At 47.3% G+C, this 22,064-nt stretch overlaps 1 protein-coding gene across 1 annotated transcript in view; it reads right to left on the reverse strand.

The window, feature by feature from the left end:
- MIPEP (mitochondrial intermediate peptidase) overlaps positions 1-22,064 on the reverse strand; it is a 574,688-nt gene that overhangs the window by 536,532 nt on the left and 16,092 nt on the right. The window contains exon 2 of the mRNA XM_078657099.1: positions 20,193-20,366. Within this exon, the coding sequence (XP_078513225.1) occupies positions 20,193-20,366 (174 nt within the window). The remainder of the gene's footprint in view (positions 1-20,192; positions 20,367-22,064) is intronic.

A 22,064-nucleotide genomic window follows, 5' to 3' on the forward strand; every position in this document is an offset into this window, starting at 1 on the left:
CGGGACCTGGCCCGAGCGTGGAAGTCAGTGAGGGCTCCCCCCTTGTCTGCGTGGAAGGCTGGGCTGGATTATTTCATGGGTCTGGAGAGGCCGATCTTTGAGGCGAGGGGGTGCCCGCGCAAACACTACAAAATTTGGAAGCGTTGGGCCGACTATCGTGGTCTGTCCTTGGACCCCCCGGCGGAGCAGGAGGAGGACATTTGATCGCAGTGACAATCTTGGCCCGCAGCGATAACGCCCTGGTGGAATTACACCCACATATTTCTCTTCCCTGTTGCTATATATACACGTGTGGTGGGGGGGGGGTTGGAGGGGGGGGTTCTTAGAATGGGGGGGGGTGGCGTTGGGGGTTAGGGTAGGGTGTTGGGGAATTTCTATACTAAGCCTATTCTGAATCCGTTTTATTATTTGCTGCCTGTGTAATTGCTATATTGATTTTGTTGTGGTGTTCTTGATGTGTGGAGATGCCACATTTGTGATGATCATTTGCTTAATAAACTTGGTTGTGAAAAAAAAATGACAAAAAATGGGTCAGGGATACCAAGCCAGGAATTTTTAAGCATTTCTAACTAAGCAACTTGTAAAGAGTTGTGTCAATGTGGTGGATAGATTGAGGTCATTTAAGAGCCTGTATAAAAGGTGCATATATGTAAAAATAAAAAAAGGGAACAGATTAATAGTAGGTCACAATTGGTTGAGCCGTAAGTTAAAAAGTACCTTATAAATTTGAATATCTATGGTTAGGCCCACCAGCAGTGATAACTGGTACATTAGGGCACTGGCATGTAGCACCAACACATTTCAGTGACAATAAGTGAGCTTTATCAGATGCACCCTTAGGCCTTCAACTTAATTACAGACTGGTAAACACATACTGCATAAGTAACATGTGTGGATGGAAATATTAAAACATGGTCTTCCCTGGTATGGGTCATTAGCAGTACGTATGGAAGACTACACAGCATCATATCCAATAGTAGACATGGTTAACACAAAATTGAAAATGCCTTGAAACAGAGATGTGGAATGCCTATCGACCGACACCCAGGACATATTGTTTGGGGTCAAGGGCAACAAGTTTTCTTGTGTTTTTTGTGCTTGGGACAAGTAGGCCAACCCCCTGCAGCACAAACCCTTTGGCTGCCAGTTTGCAGTGCTACATTGTGTATCAGGGAAGGGCACTACCTGCAGTTAAGGTAATATTTTTGTCCATGTTAAAGCTGTTTAAACTTGTATTTATGGTTCATTAATTGAAAGCCGTTACTATTAGGGTGAGTGGTTTAAGTAAATGTTGTAAGCTCTGACTGCACTACTGACAGTGGTTCTAGTATAAAAATGCGTATACACATTTTCAATGTTTAGCAATATAAGGCTATGTATAAAGCTTCTAGAATGCTCTCCAGTTTGATGCAAATATTTGCAAATGCTTGAAAGCAAGATTGGTGATTCTTTGCTTTCAAAATAAAAAGTTGATAAAAATAGCTGGAAAAAAAACATTTAGCTCAACTACTGTAAAATTTCAGGTACCCTTTCTTTGCAGCATCATTTAGTAACATGTGTTGATGCATGCTAGTACTTCCCAAACATATTCCTAATGGAAAATCAGTGTTACCAGTTGCAATAAGTTTATGGGAAGACCCTCACCATTATAACAAACAATGGCGGGTGGGGGAGAGAGGGGAGAGAGACAGAAAGAGAGAGACAGAGAGAGACAGAGAGAGACAGAGATAGAAAGAGAAAGAGAAAGAGAAAGAGAGAGAGAGAGAGAGAGAGAGAGAGAGAGAGAGAGAGAGAGAGAGAGAGAGAGAGAGAGAGAGAGAGAGAGAGAGAGAGAGAGAGAGAGAGAGAGAGAGAGAGAGAGAGAGAGCATTTTAATAAACGCTTAAGGTCATGGTCAACGCCAGACCAAATTAGGGGCCCAATTATTGAAGAAAGTCTCAAAAGTGCACCTATGGTATATGACCTTGCATTATGTGCAGTTATATGCCTTTTGTGAATGCCCAAGAATTTACAGCAGTAGGACAAGAAATATTACTCCAACAAAACATTGGTGAACTGCATTTTAGCATGAGCAAATATGCATGTTTAGAGTTGCTCATGTGAAAATCTGAGTGTTTGCAAGTTTACTTTCCCTCCAACCACTTTTTCACAACTCTAGAAGAAGGTTTAAGTCTGCCATTATTAGGAGTACATTTCCAACATTTCTCAGTATGGGAAAAGATTAGAGAAGAGTTGTTGAAAACCCTTAAAACATGCAAGTTAGTAGGTTTGCACAGACTCAAAAGGGCATTCTAATCCTGGAACTATTGCTTACCACTACCTTCAGCCCCAGTATGTAGATCTGCAGAAATGTGGCAACATAAGGGGATTGCAAGTATTCAAACACTACTATGGTATGAGCCCTGGCATAATCAGAGAGGCTATATCAGAGCTCTTACATAATGAGATTGCTGCCATAATTTGTAGCCGCACTACATGGCACCAAAGGGACAAGTGGAATTTGTTACAGGACAAGTAGATTTATTAAGCAACCTGCCCCATGGACAAGTAGATATTTTATTAAATTCCACACCCCTAACAATGGTCTGACCACTTTGGCCTCGCTCCGGGCCCGCTGTGAGGGATGGCTGGGTCCCCTGGAAGAGGCGGATTGGTGTGACGCCCTTATGGCTCCCAAAACCCTTACGACCTCCTCTAAACTCTGCATCATTCAACTCTATTACCTACATACGGCATATCTCACCCCAGCACGTCTACATAAAGCGTAGCTGCGCCCCTCCCCAGACAGCACACGTTGTGGCCAAGCGCCGGCATACTTCTATCATATGGTATGGTTGTGCCCTAATCTCACCCCGTTCTGGTCCTTGGTGGAATCTAAACATACACAGACCTTGGGCTGGAGGTTCCCCCATGATCCCCTATGTCTCCTCCTTGGAGCGTTAGACAGCTTGGATGGTTCTAGGGCAGATATGCTATTTCTTGGGACGGCAGTCACGGTGGCCAAACCTGATATTGCGGCGGCCTGGGCACAGGTCAATCCCCTAGCCTACGAAAATTGCGTTGAGGTATAGATTGGTGCGCTGCTCAGGAGAAACCCCTATCCGAGGTACGTGGATGCCCAGCGAAATTTCACAGGGTCTGGGGCAAATGGCTAAATCTATTGTATTAAACCTATTCCACTTACATTCTCATGTATCCATATATTGCCCTTCAGTTTCGAGGGCTCGCCTGAATATTATTACTACGACTGTAGTTTATAATGCCCTTTGTAGGCGGACTTCGCATTACTTCGTAATGTATGTGCTGTCACTTTGTTTGCATTTCAAAATATTGAAATTGATTGTCAAAAAAAAAATCCACACCCCTGTTCAAATAGGGAAAATGGTTTCAGATGTAGACTGCAAGTACATAGTTTAGTTGGGCAACAAATACAATGAATGTACATGGTTTAACAAACTCCTAACTACTGATACTCAACCAGATGAGACAGTCTTGAACATGCAATTGCACAATTTTCAGTACTATTTGGTACTAAACTTGTTAATGACGTTTCAACCCCAGCAGCTGAATGCCTGGAGCCTTCCTCGGGGCAGCAAAAATTCATAGACTGGAGACAACCAATCAAAGCAAACTAACAGAAGAAATAGGGGGACCCCATACAAAGAAAACATATCAATGACAGTTTCATAATCAGAGCTGAGAAATCAGGAAAGCGGGTCAATAGATATCATTTGGGAAGTCAGAGCGATCCAAAGCCAAACAATGAGCAGAGCCAAAATCACAACTTGCCGCTCGTGCCAAGTTGGACATGGAATTTAGGCAAAGGAGTTTGCAACCCACCTTTCACATAAACGTTGTGCATGAAGGTCAAGAACAGCAGGAGTATCTACATGGCGGGTTTTTGGTGTGTTTGCCAGAGTAGGAAAACCTGTGTGAGGTGTTCATCTTCACAGTAATTGGGTGGCTGTTGCCTGAGAGACAGCAGTAGTTATCCGAGGACAATGAAAGGCGCAAATGTGGGTGTGACAGAGTGGGACTGTCGGTCAGCTTCTGGCTGTTCACTACTTCCTACCATATTTACGTTACTTCTTTAAGTCCTGCTCAATGTAGTTTGCTAGTGGACCCTGGTAATTCTCTTGGTCTCGGTTCTTAAAATCTGTTGACCATTCCAAATCAGTAGGATCCACAAAAACCAGGAAACTTTCCTGTTCTCCAGTGTAAAAGAATTTTACAGTTTTGCCATTCATAGTAATATTCATCAAGGAAGATTTGAAAAGGCCTCAATTTAGGACCCATTCTGTAAGGTAAGGGCATGCAGCTAGAAATTTTACAGATGTGTGGATTGCCTGCCTTTTTTGACTTGAAAAGACCTTTTTATTGGTCTCCACTGCAGGTGTCTCAGGAAATAATGGGCTTTGGTGAGGTCTTGTTTGCAATACAAGACAGATCCTGTGGGCGCTTTGACATTCTAACAGTGAAGAGAGTGTGATCTCTAGCAGGCATGAAACTATGTCTAACAGAAAGCCCAGCCTGTCTTTCTGCTAAGCAGTCTCAAGAATTCCCAAAAGTCTGATATTCTTGTGCCTACATGTTTCCTCTAACTCTACATTAGGCTTAGGAAAATGTGATAGATCCAGGCTCTATTCTGGCATTGTGTGTAAATGATCTTCAACTTCATCCAATCTGTTTTCAGAGGAATGCAGATACAACATATCAGTGCAGCTAAACCTCATCTCCAGTCAGGCTGTTGAAGTCATGCTGTTTCCAGAGTCGCCATGATTTTCTTCATGATGGTGCCAAGTGTAACTCCAGCCACTTCGGCACTGAAATGCAATCAGTGGGCACTGTGACTAGCACAGATTACCTTCAAGACGAAAAATGGCCTACAAAGAAAGGAAGTAGATATTAGCCAGTTTGGTCATAAATGAGGCCAGAGGACACAAGGTATCAGATAAGGGTGTGAGCTCTTTGAAATCCATGTACATAATGTAATGCACAGTCAAGTAGATTCTGAAGGTGCGTCAGGCTACAAATCCTTGATGCCACAAACCAGGTACTCTGTTAATCAAGGAGAGAGAGAGGAACTAAAGTAGCTAGTTTGTTTCCCCTGGGATATAGTGGTTAATCAAAGAGAACTAGCTATGTCTATGTGCTATGTGTCTACATGGGAAACTATTTGGTTTAGTATGAAGGCCCTCACCCACCAACCTAGTTGGTGGCATGCTTCATCATCGAGCCCCACCCGGGGCACCGAGTGTGCTGCGACGCCAGATTCCTGCGGAGCAGGTTTTTTGGAAGGCGAGTGTGCTGTGCAGGTGTGTTGCGTGAGATTTTAAAATTCTGTCCTTGGGGTCCCTAGCAGTTCCTTTATTGGTGGGCCCCAGGCAGAGGTTAAAAACAAAAGCTTGGGACGTGTAGGGGTTGACTTATGGTCTCCCACGTCCAGTGTGGTCGACTAGTTTCAGCCAGGCATTTTTATTAAACTGGCTTTCTTCAGGACCTATAGGTGAGGGTGTTACAGGGATCTAAGTGATTATCACTGCCCTGTATGTGAAGCACGCGCTAAGGTGCTGATATATGAAAGAGGTATTTCCTATCAGTTTGTACCTGTAAAGGAATAAAGGACAAACAAGAGACACAAAGTTAAAAACGCAAAATTGTCAACCACGCACATGGGTGGGTTAGCGCCTGGTGCCTAGACGTGTGAGCAAATAAGGCGGGGGTGTAGGCGCTTGTGACGGAACGTGGCAATTGCCGGTTTGGTATATGCGCTACAGGTGCTAGTACCTACATGTGTAAAATAAATGTGCAAATTATCTACAAGTAGGATGCTTACTCCTGTCTACAGAGGACAAAACTCCCTGGACTACTGCCGGAGGGTCGGGACTTATTAGCACTCTGGAAGTGGAAAAAAAGAAGAAAAAAGGTAATGTCTAAAAAGGAGGGGAGGTCACACACTGCTAGCGGTAAAGTGCTGCACGCTCAGTTATGGCCAATGGCAGCATGACTGGCCTCCTTACTTACTTGGCTGTGTCTCCAGGCCCACTGGAACACCTGTGATCCGGTCACAAGGTCCAAAGGAACTGAGTGCTTGGAACCAGGTACTCCCAGGCATAGACTCTGCAGACAATGTAGCAAGTCGGAGGTTAGCATAGTAATTCTGATGGCAGGGTACGATGAACAACACGATGCAGCCCAGCATAGCACATAAGATGACTGATGAGAACGCCAGTCCAAAGCCTTACTATGATCATAGCCTTGTCAGATCTAACAATCATCTCATCTTCAGTTATTCATTCAGGAGGCTAGGATCAGGTGTTTGCTGGATACAATCACAGAAGTAGTCAGTGACAAATTTCAACAAGCAGAGGTCGAGAGCGAAGTTGAAATGGTTCCAAAGCCATGGCCCAACATCACAGTACATGTTGCAGTTCAAGTCCAAAGAGAACATGTCACCATCATGCTGGCACAACTTGACACATGCAGGCATCACTAGTGCTCAAAATTCAACCTGCTACTCAACTAAAGTAGAGTTAGAGCTGGATGCAGACACACTGAGCATACAAGTCTCTGTATACACTAGAGTCTAGAAGATATGGCCTCAGGCAAATCAATCTGCATGGAAAAGAGACCTCCCAGCCTGTGATGCAGCTCGTGTTGTCAGTATAAGCACTAACAGGGTCATTTCTGACCCCGCAATAGCCCAGTCCATGTCTCTGTAGTGAGGCCATATTGGTACATTTGATTTCAGCCTTCGGCCAATAGTCTCCTTACAGTTTGTACAGGACAATCTGCTTGGCAGCAGACCCAGCCCAGGTGCTGGTCGGAGGCTAGAGACACTAAAAGGGACAGGCTGATGTGGATTTTGATCATATCACTATTCAGGTTTGCCTCCTCTCACTGCCTATGGCCCACCTGATGGACAAATTAACCCCTTTGGTTCATAGGAGCAGAATGTTAATGTATGAATGCCAAACAGGATAATTAATCCAGGGCATAGACCTATGCCGTTGGGGTGGTTGGGCAACCAGCTCGCTAAGGTATGGGTGAGAGAGACAAAAGTTGCTGCCATAACATTATTCTTGAGAACCAAATCACACTGGAAGTACGGCAATTGGGGATGCTCTGTAAGAGATCTCTGCCATACCATGCAAATGATCTCACCTTAGCCGCCAATCCCCGAGGAGATCCAGCCCAGGTCGATCCGTTGTCTATGGCATTAAAGAGGCAACTGCCCGTTGCTGCTTAGACCTGGCACGGACCGCAAATGGAGGTGGCAGGAGATGCCGACTGATGGCCGGGTGGGCCGCCAGGTGTGCAGCAAGATGAGCCACACTCGCCGAAGCTGCTACCAGAGAAGATTGCCTGGCTACCTGGAGGTTGGGACTAAGCCGCTACACCACTTTCAGCGGTGGCATCATCTGGGGTGATGAGGTTTCCCTGGGAGCAAAGGCGGTGGGCCCAATATTGCACCAGCTCCTATGCTGCTGGATGCCAGGCCCTCTTCGCCACGGCCTGCGCCCCCAAAGGCTGTAACCGTGATGCAGACCCACACTGGAGTGGGCCCCCACGACCTCTGGCCTGATACCCAGAGGCAGAGGCTCATCCGCAGGAGCACCGGCCGGCCACCAGGCATAGGCGTCCTCCTCGGGGGATAGGCGAGGGGCTCTGCTTTGGCCACTGTTTGCCGCTTCCATCACAGCCACCATGGAAGAGGTGCGGTGATCCCTGGATGCCCTTGCGAGCAACTCTGGCAGGCCCATACCGCAGTGCTCCTCGCCCCCAAACGTCTTGGAGGACAAGTTGCCCCACAAAGCCAGCCCCGTTTGATGGCACTACTGAGCTGCATGGCGCCCATGGTCCGACCCCTGAGGAGACCAAACTTGGTGGCGTAAGCCAGGAGGGAGATGAAGGTGTAATAGTTGTCCACCTGGCTACATCCTGAGGAGGTTACGATCTGTGGCAGGCTCCACACAGCTGCCCCTGCTGCGATCCCGATGGTGAAGGGGAGGTCCTGAGTGGACGTGGGCTGGTGAGGAGATGGCCGTGTAGAGAGGGGTGCCGGGTGGTTCACTGGTATCCCCTGATGGGGAAATACCATCCCAGCAGTGCGGGTGTGGGCTGCAATTCTTGCCCCCTGGTGCTGGACTATCATCCCCCCACTCTTTCTGGCGCCCCCATCATGGCGTGAAACAAGCCCTCCATCCCCACAGTGGAACAGAAAATTGGCAAGTACACAAAACAGGCAGCGCTGGCGGAGGATATTGGTGCAGCGGATAGAGGAGACACATGCTCAGTGGGGCTGCAGAAGTCTTCTATTCTGCAGGCGATCCAAGACCTCAAGGAAAAATTGGGGAACTGAAAGTAGACCTGTCCCTGATTCAACAAGACCTACGGAATACAGTGGACAGGGTCATGGAGGTGGAGGGCAAAGTCTCTGAAACTGATGATACAATCAAGTCGTTTTAATACTAACTCTCCTCCCTACCACACTAAGTCAGTATTCTGGAGGCCCAGGTGGGGGATACCGAAGGTCGATCGTGACACAATAACTTGCGGGTTGTGGGCATCCTAGAGGGTGTGGAAGGAACCACGCCGACCTCGCTCATCTCTGACTGGCTTAGGAGGTGGGTGAGCCCTGAGAGGTCTCAGCCTGCTTCATCGTAGAAGGGCCCACAGAACTCTAACTACAAAACCTTTGGTGGGCGCCTCTTCATAGCCCGGGTACTTAATTAAGCGAATTGAGACATCGTCTTCTGGGCGGCACGTAGGACTCGGTCATTGGTGTTCCAATCCTTCCCAGTAATGATCTTCCCAGGATAAACTCTGATGGTTTAACAAAAGAAAAGGTCCTTCTAGGAAGTAAAACAAAATCTTGGAGCCTCGAACATCCAATACATGCTCCTATTCCTGGCCCACTTGAAAGTTATACTCCAAAATAAGACCTTGTTTATCAATACGCCGGCCCACTTGAAAGTTATATTCCAAGATAAGACCTTGTTTTTCAATATGCCGGAAGTGGTCTGGGACTAGATGGAGGAGCGACCCAACCTACATAATGGTGGCTCCATCTTGCTGAGGGAAGGGAGAGGGGGTTGGAAGAGTGGGAGAAGGGGTGAACCCTTCAGTTGACTGACACGCAGCTCCTCGGCGCTGGACTCGTCGTCACGAGCACCAGGCTTGCTTTCTGGAGTTGGAGGTGTCTCCTGCGAGGGTAGTGCCCAGAGCAGCAGATATGACACTTTTGCAGAAAGCAACGGACTCTGGCTTGCTACTGCCCTCATAGGAACTCTCATCGTAAGTGGTTTTGCATAGACTTGGCAAGTGCATTTACATGTTGTTGGGAAGGTGTGGTGTGGCTCGGGATAGCTGGTAATCCAAGCCCTGAACAGTTTTATTTTAAAGGTTTTGTGGTATTTTGGGTTGGTTAAGGGGTGTTGCAGGGTGATTTGGATGGGGGTTTGCACACCAGAAAAGATACACATCTCAGGCTAGCCCAGTTGGCTACTGTTCCTGGATGCAGCAGGTACTTCTAGTTGGGGAAGTATGGGGTGGGAGTTGGGCAAGTGGAGGGGTAAGTGGTGAGGAAGGGTTCTGTTTCGACCCAGCATTGGTACGTCTAGACACATTCACTCAGAAGTCACACAGTTGACACGCACTTAGAACACATGCATCGTCACTTGAGCTGCTCTTACCTCGGGCAAATGACTGAACTGACTCACAGAAACATACTCTTCTGAAGAGGCTCAGCGTCCTCTTGTGGAATGTTTATGGCATGTTAGACAAGTTTAAGAGAGGGGCCGTCTTGAAGATAGCCCACACATTTAACCTCAATATCTCAATGCTCCAGGAGATGCATCTTATGGGAAATCACTCTGCCCCTTTCTAGCTCACAGGGGGTACTCGCAGGTGTTCCACTGGTGCTCGAGGGGGGTTGCCATCCTGATCTGTAGGAGTATTCTTCTCTTGGTGTCCAAGGTGTGGCATGCCACCCTGGGATGCTTTGTGGCAGCAACTGGCACACTACAGAGTTCTCCAATTTCTCGTTTGTGCTTATGCTCCCCGTATCTCACCTCCAGGTTCGTGGGGACACTGAGCTGCCTCATTACGGAGATCCCAGAGGCCTGTGGATTCGGAGGGTGGGGTGGTGGGGGCTTAATGGGATTAGTAACGCTGGTCCGAATCACTCTTTTGCCTCAAACACGGTGGGGGCAGGCCCGAAACTCCTCTCCACTTTCCTACATAACGTGTCCCATTTCCACGTGTAGAGAGCGCACCACCCAGAGGCACGCTTCTACACCTTTTATTCCGGAGCGCATAGGTCCTTCTCCCATCTTGACTACATTCTCTTTCCCAGGTGGGACAGCCACTGTGTACTCACTGTCCAAATACTGGCGAGAGGACTGCCGGGCCACTCGCAGATACTGCTGGACTTTGCCTGGGGGCAGAGACGGCCTGTGGCGAGGTGGCATATGAAGCGCTGGAGCCTCCATAGCAAGGACATATGAGTAAGCGATTCCTGAAAGAAAACTGCGGGTCAGTAGTCTCCCCGGGCGTTCTCCGAGAAGCCCTCAGGGTCACCCAGTGTGGTGAAATTATCAGCTATAATACAGGGAAACGGGTAGATCCCAGCAAACGGTGGGGCACCTCGAGTCTTGGGTCTTTGAGCTTGAACAGCGCCACATAGCTATGGAGGAGGACACAATCCTGCCTGACTCCCCACACGCTCAAACATTGCTTTGGCAGGAACTTATGCAAGAGGCATGGATGGTTATGTGCAGCTGTGTCTACTAATGGGGGACAAGACAAGCGAAACGCTGTACTAGTTGTGCACCGCTCACACTACTGGTGCTCCTAAAGCCTACATCGAGTCAGACGACAGTTCACACGAAACGGGCAGCAAGACCATTTCGGAGGTCTTTATTGGGTACTAGCAGAGGCTCTATGGTCCTGATCCTTTAAACCCTCAGGCCGACCTGCACCAATTCGTGGGGGATTTGCTGGGGACTTGCCTGTCCCAGGTAGACTGTGACTATTTGGAGGCAGAGGTCACCTGTGGAAGTGGAGGACGGCCCTCGCAGAGCTTCAGGCTGGTAGGGAGCCAGAGCCAACAGCTTCCCGGCAGAGTCTTGGAGATTCATATGGCCTCAGGCAGGTAAGCTTTTGCTGCATACCTTTAGTAAATCCCTGACGAGAGGCAAGCTGCTCAAGGACCTTCAGGCAGCAGACATTGTGGTGCCTACTCCGGCATACACGTGAACAGGGCCAAGTAATCCATTTACCTCATCGCCCAGTGTGCAACGGTAATGCCATGGGCATAGGACTTACAAGTGCTCCCCTAAGGTTTCAAATTCCTAGGGGTATTTGTTAAGGAAAACAGGGCTTGGGCTTACGACCTTACAACCTCCAATCTCAACTGGTAGCCCTGGCAAAAGATGTGAAGGTCTGGTTTTCTGTCCAGCTGTCCTTACTCAGACGCTTTGCCATATTCAAGATGGTTTCCCTCCAGTGGCTTTTATACTGGCCCCAGAATCACCCCTTCTTAATTGGGTGTTGATTCCTCACTGGAGCCAATGCATTGATACGAGATCTTTTGTGGGGCGAGGGGTGTGAGAAGTTGGCCTGGCATAGGCTGTCCACTATTCTAGTGGGCACCTTGCACCACTCCAAAAGACCCTTATTGATGGTAGGTTTAAGACAACCTTTATAGAAAGCTATCCTAGTGGTAGCTGTGGAGAGCAGTCTTCAGGCTAAGTCTTGAAGGAATATAAAGCAGCTTGTTTTACCAGTCTATAACCTCATGAATGAACAAATGAAAAAAGCACCACACCAGGTATATATATATAAAATATATGTATTTATTCTAAACACACCCTCTAGTCTCTTTATGAGGCTAGAGGCAAATGTACAATACAAGAACTTAAATAGCACACTATAAATTAGCACAGTATATGTTTTGCCCTAGGGGCCTCACAAACCATATATTAAGAAAGTGGTAGAAGAACCACGTAGAGCGTAGAAACAAGGCCTCGGGACTGTAGAACCGCTGGGGCAACCAGGAATCACCCAAGGTAGGGACGCAAGAGACCCAAGGGAGACGCATGCAGTGTCTAAACACAGCCGCGAATCACCATTGACTTCTATGGAGAAAGTTAGTTAGATTTTTAAAGAATATGGACACTTAGGAGTGGACTACGGTAAAACCCTTTCAGTACTGGACACTTCGAGAGTCAAGACCCACGGGAGCACCGAAGTAATCGTGTTACCTCACCCAGGGAAGCTGGGTGCAAAGGTGTCTTTTCGTGTCGGGTTTCGTCGTCGTTTCCAATGGCGAGCTGCAAAGAAGTGCTGCAGGCGACCAGGATAAAAGTGTCCAGATGGATCCAAGGGTGGATCGAAGATCTGAAGAACCTGAAAGCAGAGGGGACAGAGTCCGGGTCACTAGCCAGAGACCAGGAAGGGGACAAGAAGATGCCAGACGATGTCGGGTGATTTCAGTTGATGTAGGTGAAGCTTGACTCTTCAGCCACGAGGTCCAGGAGGCGTCGCCGACGACCAGGAGATGGATGCGAGCTGTCCCATGAAGGATGTCAAGTGCTGCAGCATTGTTATCTGGATTGGACCCAACAAGCCTTGGCAACAGCAACCCACGCAGATTGGAAAAATTGGCTTCGGTGCAGACCAGCAAGGTCTGAGGGACTCACCCTTTGGAGGGGAGTCAGGGCATATCTGGAGCAACCAGGAAAGCCCAAGGGGACCCACCAGTCAACGGACCAGGGATCGCGAAGGAGCCTCGAGCAGAAATGCCAAAAGCGGGCCCACGGAACACTCGTGGAGTGTAGGCCCACAATCTTTGATGCAAAAAGTGCTCAGGGCTTGGACTACAAGTAGCCGAATGCACAACTTCGGGAAAGCTCGGGAAGTCGATGCACTAGCAAATGTACAGGATGTCCAGGAGTTCCGGTCCCACGTCTCTCGTGATGGCTACAGGTCTCAGCTTTGCTGGGGACTCGTGTTGGCCTCGGAGATGTTTGGAGTCCGTGTCATGTGTCGCAGATTCTTCAGGATCCGGCGGGAGCCTCGAAAATGTGGACCGGCAAGATGCTTCTTTGGTGCCTGTTTGAACAGGGGAGTCACTCCTTGACCCCAAGGGAGATTTCTTCCATCTTCCAGTCGAAATAAAATGTTGAAGGTCCAAGATTTATGTTTCAGAGTTTCGTCCAGGGTAATCTAAAGTCCTAGGGACTGAGTTCCTATACTAATACCAAGTTTAGGGGTTGGACTAACTCTAAGGTCCCACCTATGGGAGGACCTGGGGAGGGGGTGGTTACACCCCTTCCCCTTTGTCCAGTTTCGCACCAGAGCTGGGGCTGAGTGCCCCAGCAACCGGTTTGAACTGGGGTATGCACAGGGACACCTGCCCCAGGCAGTATCTGAAAAAGCATTCAGTGAATGCACGCACCCTGCCCCAATACACTAAAGCCTGTCTGGGGAGGTGCTGGCACTTCCCTGGACAGGAAACCTATTGTCCAAGCCTCCCCTGTCGGAGTTGCATCCAGCAGCAGGAGGTCAGACTTGTGTCTGTGGCAGCAGCATCCATTTCGTGATGCTGGGGCTCTTTTAAACTTCTACCGGTTAGACCAGTGTCTGGGGGGGGGGGAGGCTGGAGGGGGTGTTTGACAACAAACACGACATGTTTTGATAAAGCCATTCCAAAGTTAGCAATAACCGCGAGGATTACAATGCACTTAAAAGTATATGGTATGGCTGTATCACAGAACAGCTATTAGGAAGGGATTTCAAAAGCTGCAGAGGGGCTCAGCTCATGCTTGTGCACCCTCTCACACAAAACCAAGCACTCTGCCTTCAGGATTGTGAAGGCCTGCCATAGGAGTGACTTATAGGTTTACATGTGTCTGTTTTAGAAGGTAGATATGGGTATACTATATCTCAGTAAGGAGTGCTTACACCACCTTACCCAGGCTGCAAGAGCAGACCTGTAGTGCCATTTTGGAAGGTTTCCCAGCGGTGGCATAATATGTTATGTTATGTTATGTTATAACGAATTTCTTGAGCGCACTGTCACCATAAGTTTCCTGGCGCTGGTCGGATTTGGAGGAGGGAAAGGAAGAAACAACAAGGAGGGGAATTAGTGAGGGAGAGGGAAAAGTAGTGTTTTTAGGGATTTCCTAAAAGAGAGGAGGGAACAGGAAGACTTGAGTGAGAGTGGGAGGGAGTTCCACAGCTTGGGGGCCAGACAAGAGAAGCTGCGGCCGCCCGATCTAGAGAATTTGAAGCGGGGGACGACTAGGAGCTGGAGGTGGGTGGACCTCAGAGTGCGAGAAGGACAGTAGGGGGTGATTAGGGACTTAAGGAAAGCAGGGGAGGGACCAGTGAGGGCTTTGAAGACCAGGCAGTGAACCTTGAAAGTGATTCTTTCGTTGACTGGTAGCCAGTGGAGCTGACGTAGTAAAGGTTGAGCCGACTGCCATTTAGGGATCTTGAAGACAAGCCGAGCAGCCTGGTTTTGGACGATCTGTAACCTGGACAGCTTAGATTTAGGGAGACCGTAATAAATTGAGTTGGAAAAGTCCAGCCGAGACATCACCAGGGCTATTAGGACTTGCAGCAAAGCTTCAGGAAGTGAGCGACTTTCCGTATCCTGTAAAGCTGGAACATACAGGCAGATGTTACTGCGCTCACTTGTGCCTTGAGAGAGAGCCCGGAATCGATCAGGACCCCGAGGCTTTTTACACATTCAGCAGGAGAAGGAGGTGTTCCGAGCTCAATAGGCCAGTACTGAGGGCCCCAAAAAGGGGCGCTTCTCCCAGGGAGGAGGAGCTCAGTCTTGCCCGGATTGAGCTTGAGTTGGTTTTGATTCATCCACTGCTGGATGTGTGTCAAGGCTGTCTGAAAGTTATTGACAGCGTCAGGGGAGGTGAGGGGAAAAATAATCTGTAAATCATCCGCGTAGTTAAACACGGTGATATCCCACTTACCTAAAGAGTGAAGGAGGGGTTGGAGGTACAAATTAAAAAGGAAGGGGGACAAGGAAGATCCTTGAGGGACCCCACAGGATGACGAAACGCTGGTGGCGCGAAAAGGGCCCATACTGACTGCCTGGGATCTCTCCTCTAAAAAGGATTTGATCCAGGACAGAGCAACCCCACGGACTCTGGCGGTCTCGACACGGTGGATTAAGATGTTATGGTCCACCGTGTCGAATGCCGCCGATAGATCGAGTAGAACTAATGCCTGGGGTTGCCCTCTGTCGTCGTTGCGTCTGAGGTTGTCCAACACGGCGAGGATCACAGCCTCGGTGGAATGGGCTGGTCTGAACCCAGCCTGGTTGGGCGCCAGGAAGTTGGACTCCTCAATAAAATGCGAGAGGCAGGTCGTAACGTGAGCCTCCAGGATTTTAGATAAGAAGGGCAGGAGGGATATGGGACGATAATTGGCCAGGGTCGCTGGATCAGCGCCTGGCTTTTTTAAGAGGGGCACCAGTACGGCCTCTTTAAATGAGCTGGGGACTATGCCCGAATTAAGGGAAGAATTGAGTAAAGGAAGGATGCAGTGTGGGAGGGTGTGACAGATATCGCGGAACACAGAGGGGGGGCAACAGTCCTTGGGGGATCCAGATTTCACGCGAGTGGACAGTTTAGCAAGGGATTCCAAGTCGAGCGCGGGGAACTGAAAAAGAATGGAGGTGTTGGCGGAAGATGGTGCTGCTGTTATCGGAGGAAGGGAGTGGGGAATGGAATTTTTGATGGCGATAATTTTGTCAATGAAGAATGAATTTAAGGCAGTGCATGATTCTAAAGAAGGAGGCGAGCTCGGGAGTGTCCTGGCGTCCGATGTCAATTCGCCAAGGACTTTAAAGATCTCCTTGGATCTGTTAGGAGCTGTTAAAATTCTGTTAGAGATGAAAGTGGTCTTGGTAGAGATGATTGTAGCTTTGTAGGCTTTGCGCGCGGAAACGTATGCTTCCCTATCGGAGCTGAGATAATTGCACCGCCATCTGCGCTCCAGTCGGCGCAGCTCCAGATGTTGAAGTTTTAGGGTGGAGTTATACCATTTGTGGGACTTGTTGGGGTGTGAGCGAGAAAAGCGGGAGAGAGGTGCACATACGTCGCTAGCCGTCGTGAGCCAATCTGAGATGTTGGCGTCCATGGTGTTGACATCTAGGGTGTCGGGGAGTAGGGGCTGAGTCTTAGCGAGTAAGGAGAGGAAGACGGATGAGTCGAGAGTCTTCCAATTCCGAGCGAACCCTCCATGCCGAGGGGGGGGGGCCTGACCAGGCCCTTTATAAGGATAGATGACTCAATCAGTGAGTGATCTGACCAGACGCAGGGGGAAATGGTCGGGCCAGAAAATGACACCCCTTGTGTCCAGATGTGGTCTAGAATGTTACCCCCAATGTGGGTAGAGGAGGTAACATGCTGCGTCAAGTTGAGGCTGGAAAGTGCCTCGAACAATTCGGTAGCATGGGGACCGGCGTCAGCATGGTTGAACCAGTAATTGAAGTCGCCATATATGGCAACGCGAGCTGAGGAAGTCATTAGGGCAGAAAGCTGCTCACAAAGAGCGGCAGGGAACAGAGGCATGGAAATGGGGGGGCGGTATAGGATGATAAGAGTTAAGGCACCGGCTTCGGTTGGTAGGCTGATTACGAGATTTTCGACATCAGGTACCATATACTAGGGTCTCACATGGGTAACCCATTAACCAATCTGGAGTGCACCTAATGTACATGTAATCAGTTTAGAGAGGGAAATAGATAGGCTGGGACCCTGGATAGCAGGATCTAAGTAAAAAACCATCAAAAACACTAGAAAAAAAAATGAGGGTAACAATGCAGTCGGATTCCACCTTCCTACAGGGGGGGTGGGAGGCCAGATTGCCCCTTGAGAAGTGCTGTAGGACTAACTTTGACGGTGGTATAGAAATCCCAGATCTACTGTTATACTACATGGCAGCCAACCTCTTGGTGATTAATGACTGGTAGTTCGGGGGGTTTCAAGAACCGGTGCATGCAGTAGAGTGATGGGTTATGGACCAAAGCAATCCCTCACCCTTACTAAATGGTGGAGGAGCCCTGCGTTCCCTGCCCTCCTGCACGCAGGTGGTACTGTCTATCAAGGTGGCCGCAGTGAAGCCATGGGATGGGCGGGCAGGTTCGCGTTGGAAACTCCGCTATGAAGGGGACTAGACTCCTGCAGGTCGTGGCACTCAGTGGTTTCACCCAGTGGGTCACTATCGCTATATCGCCCCCGGGAGATGTGCTTCATAATCGGTCCCTCAAGTCGTTTGAGGTACGGCAGATGGAGTATCACATGCACTGCACTCAGTTATTTGTTACCTTCAGCTCTGACACCCACTAACGCCATCCTTGTTGAAAAAAGTGGTCATTCCCGAATACTCTTCCCTAGAGGCAAAGATCCTGCTCGCTGACATCAAAAAGCACAAATGATCTGTCCTCTACCAGATGTTGTGCGCAATCAATTGGTTTTCATGGTTGCGGCGAGGGATGCGTGGATCCAGGGCTTGGGGTCCCTGGAGGATGAGGACTGGACTGAAGCAGTGGCTGCACCTAGAGAGGTGGCAATAGCTTCTAAGTTCCAGTTGATTAAACTCAAACTGCAGCATCGCACATACCTCATGAGGGCATGGCTGTTCAGAAAATGGGGCGGATTGATTTGGGAAGTTGCCTGTGCTGTGGTTACGCTGCAGTAGACCTGATACACAAATTATGGCGCTGTCAGGCCTTATCACACTTTTGGGAGGGGATATTGGAGACCCTGGAAAACTTATTGGGCTGGAAAATCCCTAGGGACCCAAAATGTATCCTTCTACACATCACAGAAGACATAGGGGGAGACAGCTGCAAGAGGGTGCTTCTCTGGTTGGGCCAGCTGATAACTGAGAGTGACATTGCAAAGGCGTGGAAAGGTACCGCAGCCCCACACATTGCTGGGTGGGCTGGAGGCATGGATTACTGCATGGGCTTGGAACGTCCAGGATACCCAGCCAGGGGTTGGCCACAGAAACATCATAAAGTCTGGAAAGATTGGGCCGAGCATAGAGGGAAACATCTCGAACCCTGTCCAGCCTTTGAGGGCTGCCTTTGACTGACTTTATGGGGTGATGCTTGATGTTTTGACTTGAGTGGGGTGAACCTAAGCGGCTCGTTCTGAGGCACTGCAATGTGAACTGTGGCTATTTAGTTTTACTTTACTGCTGGCTTTGTGCTAAACTGTGGTGTGTTATAACTCGATAAAAAGGTTTTGTTTTTTTAAACAAATGTGGAGCACAGATTTCGAACTGAGTGCTTATTCACAAGCAACGGCAGCCAAAAAAGAGGAGAGAATAAGTTAGGGAGTCCAGAAGTTGGAAATTTTGGGCAAAATAGCAACCCTCTGTGCTGAACAATACACACATGTTGCAGAATACCAAATTGCATCACAGAATGAAGAGACTGAGGAAGGCCAATCAGAAACCTCATCACTGATTCCGAACTTACTTTTGAAAATGAACACACGGCTTATGTACACATTGTTTTCCTTTTGAACCTCCTCTTGTTCGTTTTACTGTGTCCTTTCTCATTATAATCGTGCTTATGATTGATTTTAGGTCAGGGCTCCTGGAGACCTTATCCACCCACTTACACTCATACAGCCCATTTTTCCGGAAGCAACTGAAATCCAATGAAAAGTTATGCAGCCTGCAATCATAGGCTAAATACAGTAGTAGTGCTGTAGGACTACAAATTAACTCACAGTTGAGCAACATTTTATACAATTTAGAGTCATAAAACAGTAAAACAACAGATGAGAGGGAGAATGCCAGGATTCCTGTCAGTTGGTTATATTATCGAACTACCACGTCATTGGAAGGCAAGTATATAGCTGCAATTTTTTATTCTACCAACATTTATCTCTCCCAGTAAGTATGAGAGGAGTTAGGAATAGTACGTATATACTTAGCTTGAAATTCAAGTGGCTTGTCGATGTCGTGCATGGAGTATTATTGTAGGTCGATGTTAAAAGGTCCATATAATGAGGAGAAAAAAGTTATATTTACCCTGTCATGCGTCACTAACAATCTTCAACAATGAGCAATTTACAATTTCCTTTGTTTAAAGACGTCTACTTTTGATCTGGGCGACATTTTAATTGCGTAAGAAGAATTGCATAATTTCTGGAATTTCGCATTATGTGAAAATTGTGGAAAATGCACCATTATGCTATGTCGTGTTAATTATGCACTGATCAAAGTAAAAACTTCCTAGAAAACACTGGAACAACAGAACGCGAGCAGCTGTTGTTTACGTTGATTCTGTTTTTTCACTTTTTTAGTGCAAAATGTGTCCTTGATGTGAGAGCGCATTTCACTGTAAAATACAGCATCAAAGGATGGATTTGCATTTCACATAATTACACGAATGCAAATTACACGAATTGTAATGACCACAACATTGTGTCATAAAACCCTTCTGTCTCCCCATCTCACTAGCAGCAGGATTTACTTTGCCATATTTTTGTCCCAGCATGGCACAAACATGCAGTCAGTCTTATATCTTCAAGTTGCTTTTACTTGACTCCTTGTACAATGCGTTTGTTGTGTTTCCCCTTAGAGCTTGACAGACTGATTCTGTGCTATCTTTCTGGGGGCCCTATCAGTACTTGTGAATGAGGTTGCAGCAAGACAGGCTAGGTTGCTGAATTCTGGATGATTTTCAGACCTCTAAAGCTCTTGATAGTTTCCTGCTTTTAAGTCTCTCTGCCGAGCCTCTTTCACTGCAGTGCAACTACTCAGTCCAGTGCGTCTCCACTCCTGCACCCTTGAGTGAGGCACTTTCCAACAACCGATATCATTCACACACTAAGGTAGAAGGGTAAATTCAACAGTAAATATGTCCCAATTCCTACCATAATACGTGTTGTGTATCAGTACTAAAATATGGGACTTTATGCAACAGAGTATGCTTGGTTTTAAGCTGACCGAATGAGAATAAGAACTGCTATTTGCCTTAAATTCTTTGAATCGAAGAACAGGCCATGCTGCAAGTGGGAAAACGAAAATTTTAGTATAAGCAGTGGAGTGATTTGCAAAAAAAACTACATGAAAAGTAAGCACCCTAGTAGTAAAAAAGATAGTTCATGTGAAATATAAAAGTGATATTTTTTTTTTACCAAGTCTGCCACTCTGCATAACGCATCGGAAAGTTGGTCAAATATGCCAACTGTTTGTGGTCCTGGTGGCGTTGTGCACGCCCTTTCAACAAGGAATTCGGTTTCTTTGAGGGCTTTTTCTTGAGCTAGGTGAAATCCCTCAGGGGAGCTTAATTCAGGAACCCCAAACAGACCCTGCAATACAAGAAAAAGAAGCAAATTACAGAAAACGTGTAAAGAAGCAGAAGGACACACAAAGTTGTTCATAAGCATATACACAAAAGATGTAGCATACAGTGGATGATGAAATATGCAGACACGCATATTTTTCAGTCGGGGGCAGCCAAAACTCACAAGGGAAGCCTTCAGCGAGTCATCAACGTCAATCCCGCCCTAATGTTGACATAACACCATATATTACACCAGTGACCCAGGTGTAATTTTGTCCCAAATTATCAAATATTAGCCAAATATATTCACTAAATGAGTGCGGTGAAATTAGCTCCGCTCTCTTGAGTGTAGCTTGCTATCCAGTCTGATTTATTTTCTAAAATGTATATATATATATATTTTTATATTTCTAAGGCCTCTATAAAAATGAACTGTTTCACAGTGGGGGTAATACTACATCGTTTTGAACGAAGAGGAGACAATTCACTGTAATACGTGGGCAGGGTAGCTAGAGAACTCTGAACCTTTACTCTTCGCCAGGAGATCCCTGCAGTCCAATTCCATTGTTGCAGGCATCTGCAATTGAGTAATTGACATGCTACTGCGCCACCTGAATATGGTCATACACTTAAAGACCTGCTCAACAAATTCAACCACACCTCTGAAAGAACTCTCACCAGAAACCTGAAGGTACTCCTGCACCAGCTTGTAACGTGACCAGCTCACTCTGTGAGACACACCCTAGATACACGTTGCCCTGCACTTGTGTAACTACCCTTAAAGCACACTCCCCTTCCCTAACAACGCCATCTGGATTCAGACTAGGTCCTTGAACAACATCAACCTCCCTACCATAGATAAGACATAGAGCTGCACCTTTTCCACCAGAAATCTTTACCGTCCTGCCCACATAAGAATTTGCCTTCAATAAACTACCACTGTGAAGTTCCTTACTACCAGGCCCCACCATACAACATAACTCTTCAAAGGTTATAAAGAGCAGTTTGATGGTTGGCCAAGTTGCTCATTACATTCAAAGCATTTCGAAGGATCCTAAAACGAAAATCGAGTAAACAACAAACCAGGCGACATGCTCCAACTCACACACTATCCAAAAGACCAACAGCACTACTCTCTAGTTGTCCTTCAATAGAACTATCCACGATCACAGAATTCAAGAAGCAGCTTGCTACCTCTAGTGTTCTGTTACAATAACAGGAAATCGGAAAGCCCCAGACGACCACTTCAGAGAGAAGGTGACAAATCTCAACAAGATCCTTACAAACCAAATATTACTCATACCCCAAAACCAATCAACCCATGTCACCAAGAGAGCCATCTTGCACTCTGTATAAATTAGCTCGGAGGATTCTTGAAAAAGTATGCAAACACCAGCCACCAAAATTCTGCTACTATAAGACAATTATTAAGACAATTATTTGTTTTACCTTTGCTGACACCTCGGAAAGCACAATCATTAATCCATCTTTAGAATCAGCATAATTTGCAAGACATCAGAAGAGTGTGTTCTTTAAGACATTATTGAAGTAGCCGAGACTGTATCCAAGAGACCTTGTGATCGCCAACAATCACCTTCCTGATGGAGTGAGCAGTAGGCCAAGATCTAGCAAAATTCATAGAAGTAAACAGGTAACATCCAGGCAGACGTGCACTTCATAGATGCATAGAAGCAAGCTTATTTGCCACTCTAAAAACCAATAG

This window comes from Lissotriton helveticus, chromosome 8 (assembly GCF_964261635.1).
Source record: "Lissotriton helveticus chromosome 8, aLisHel1.1, whole genome shotgun sequence".
Lineage (NCBI taxonomy): Eukaryota > Metazoa > Chordata > Amphibia > Caudata > Salamandridae > Lissotriton > Lissotriton helveticus.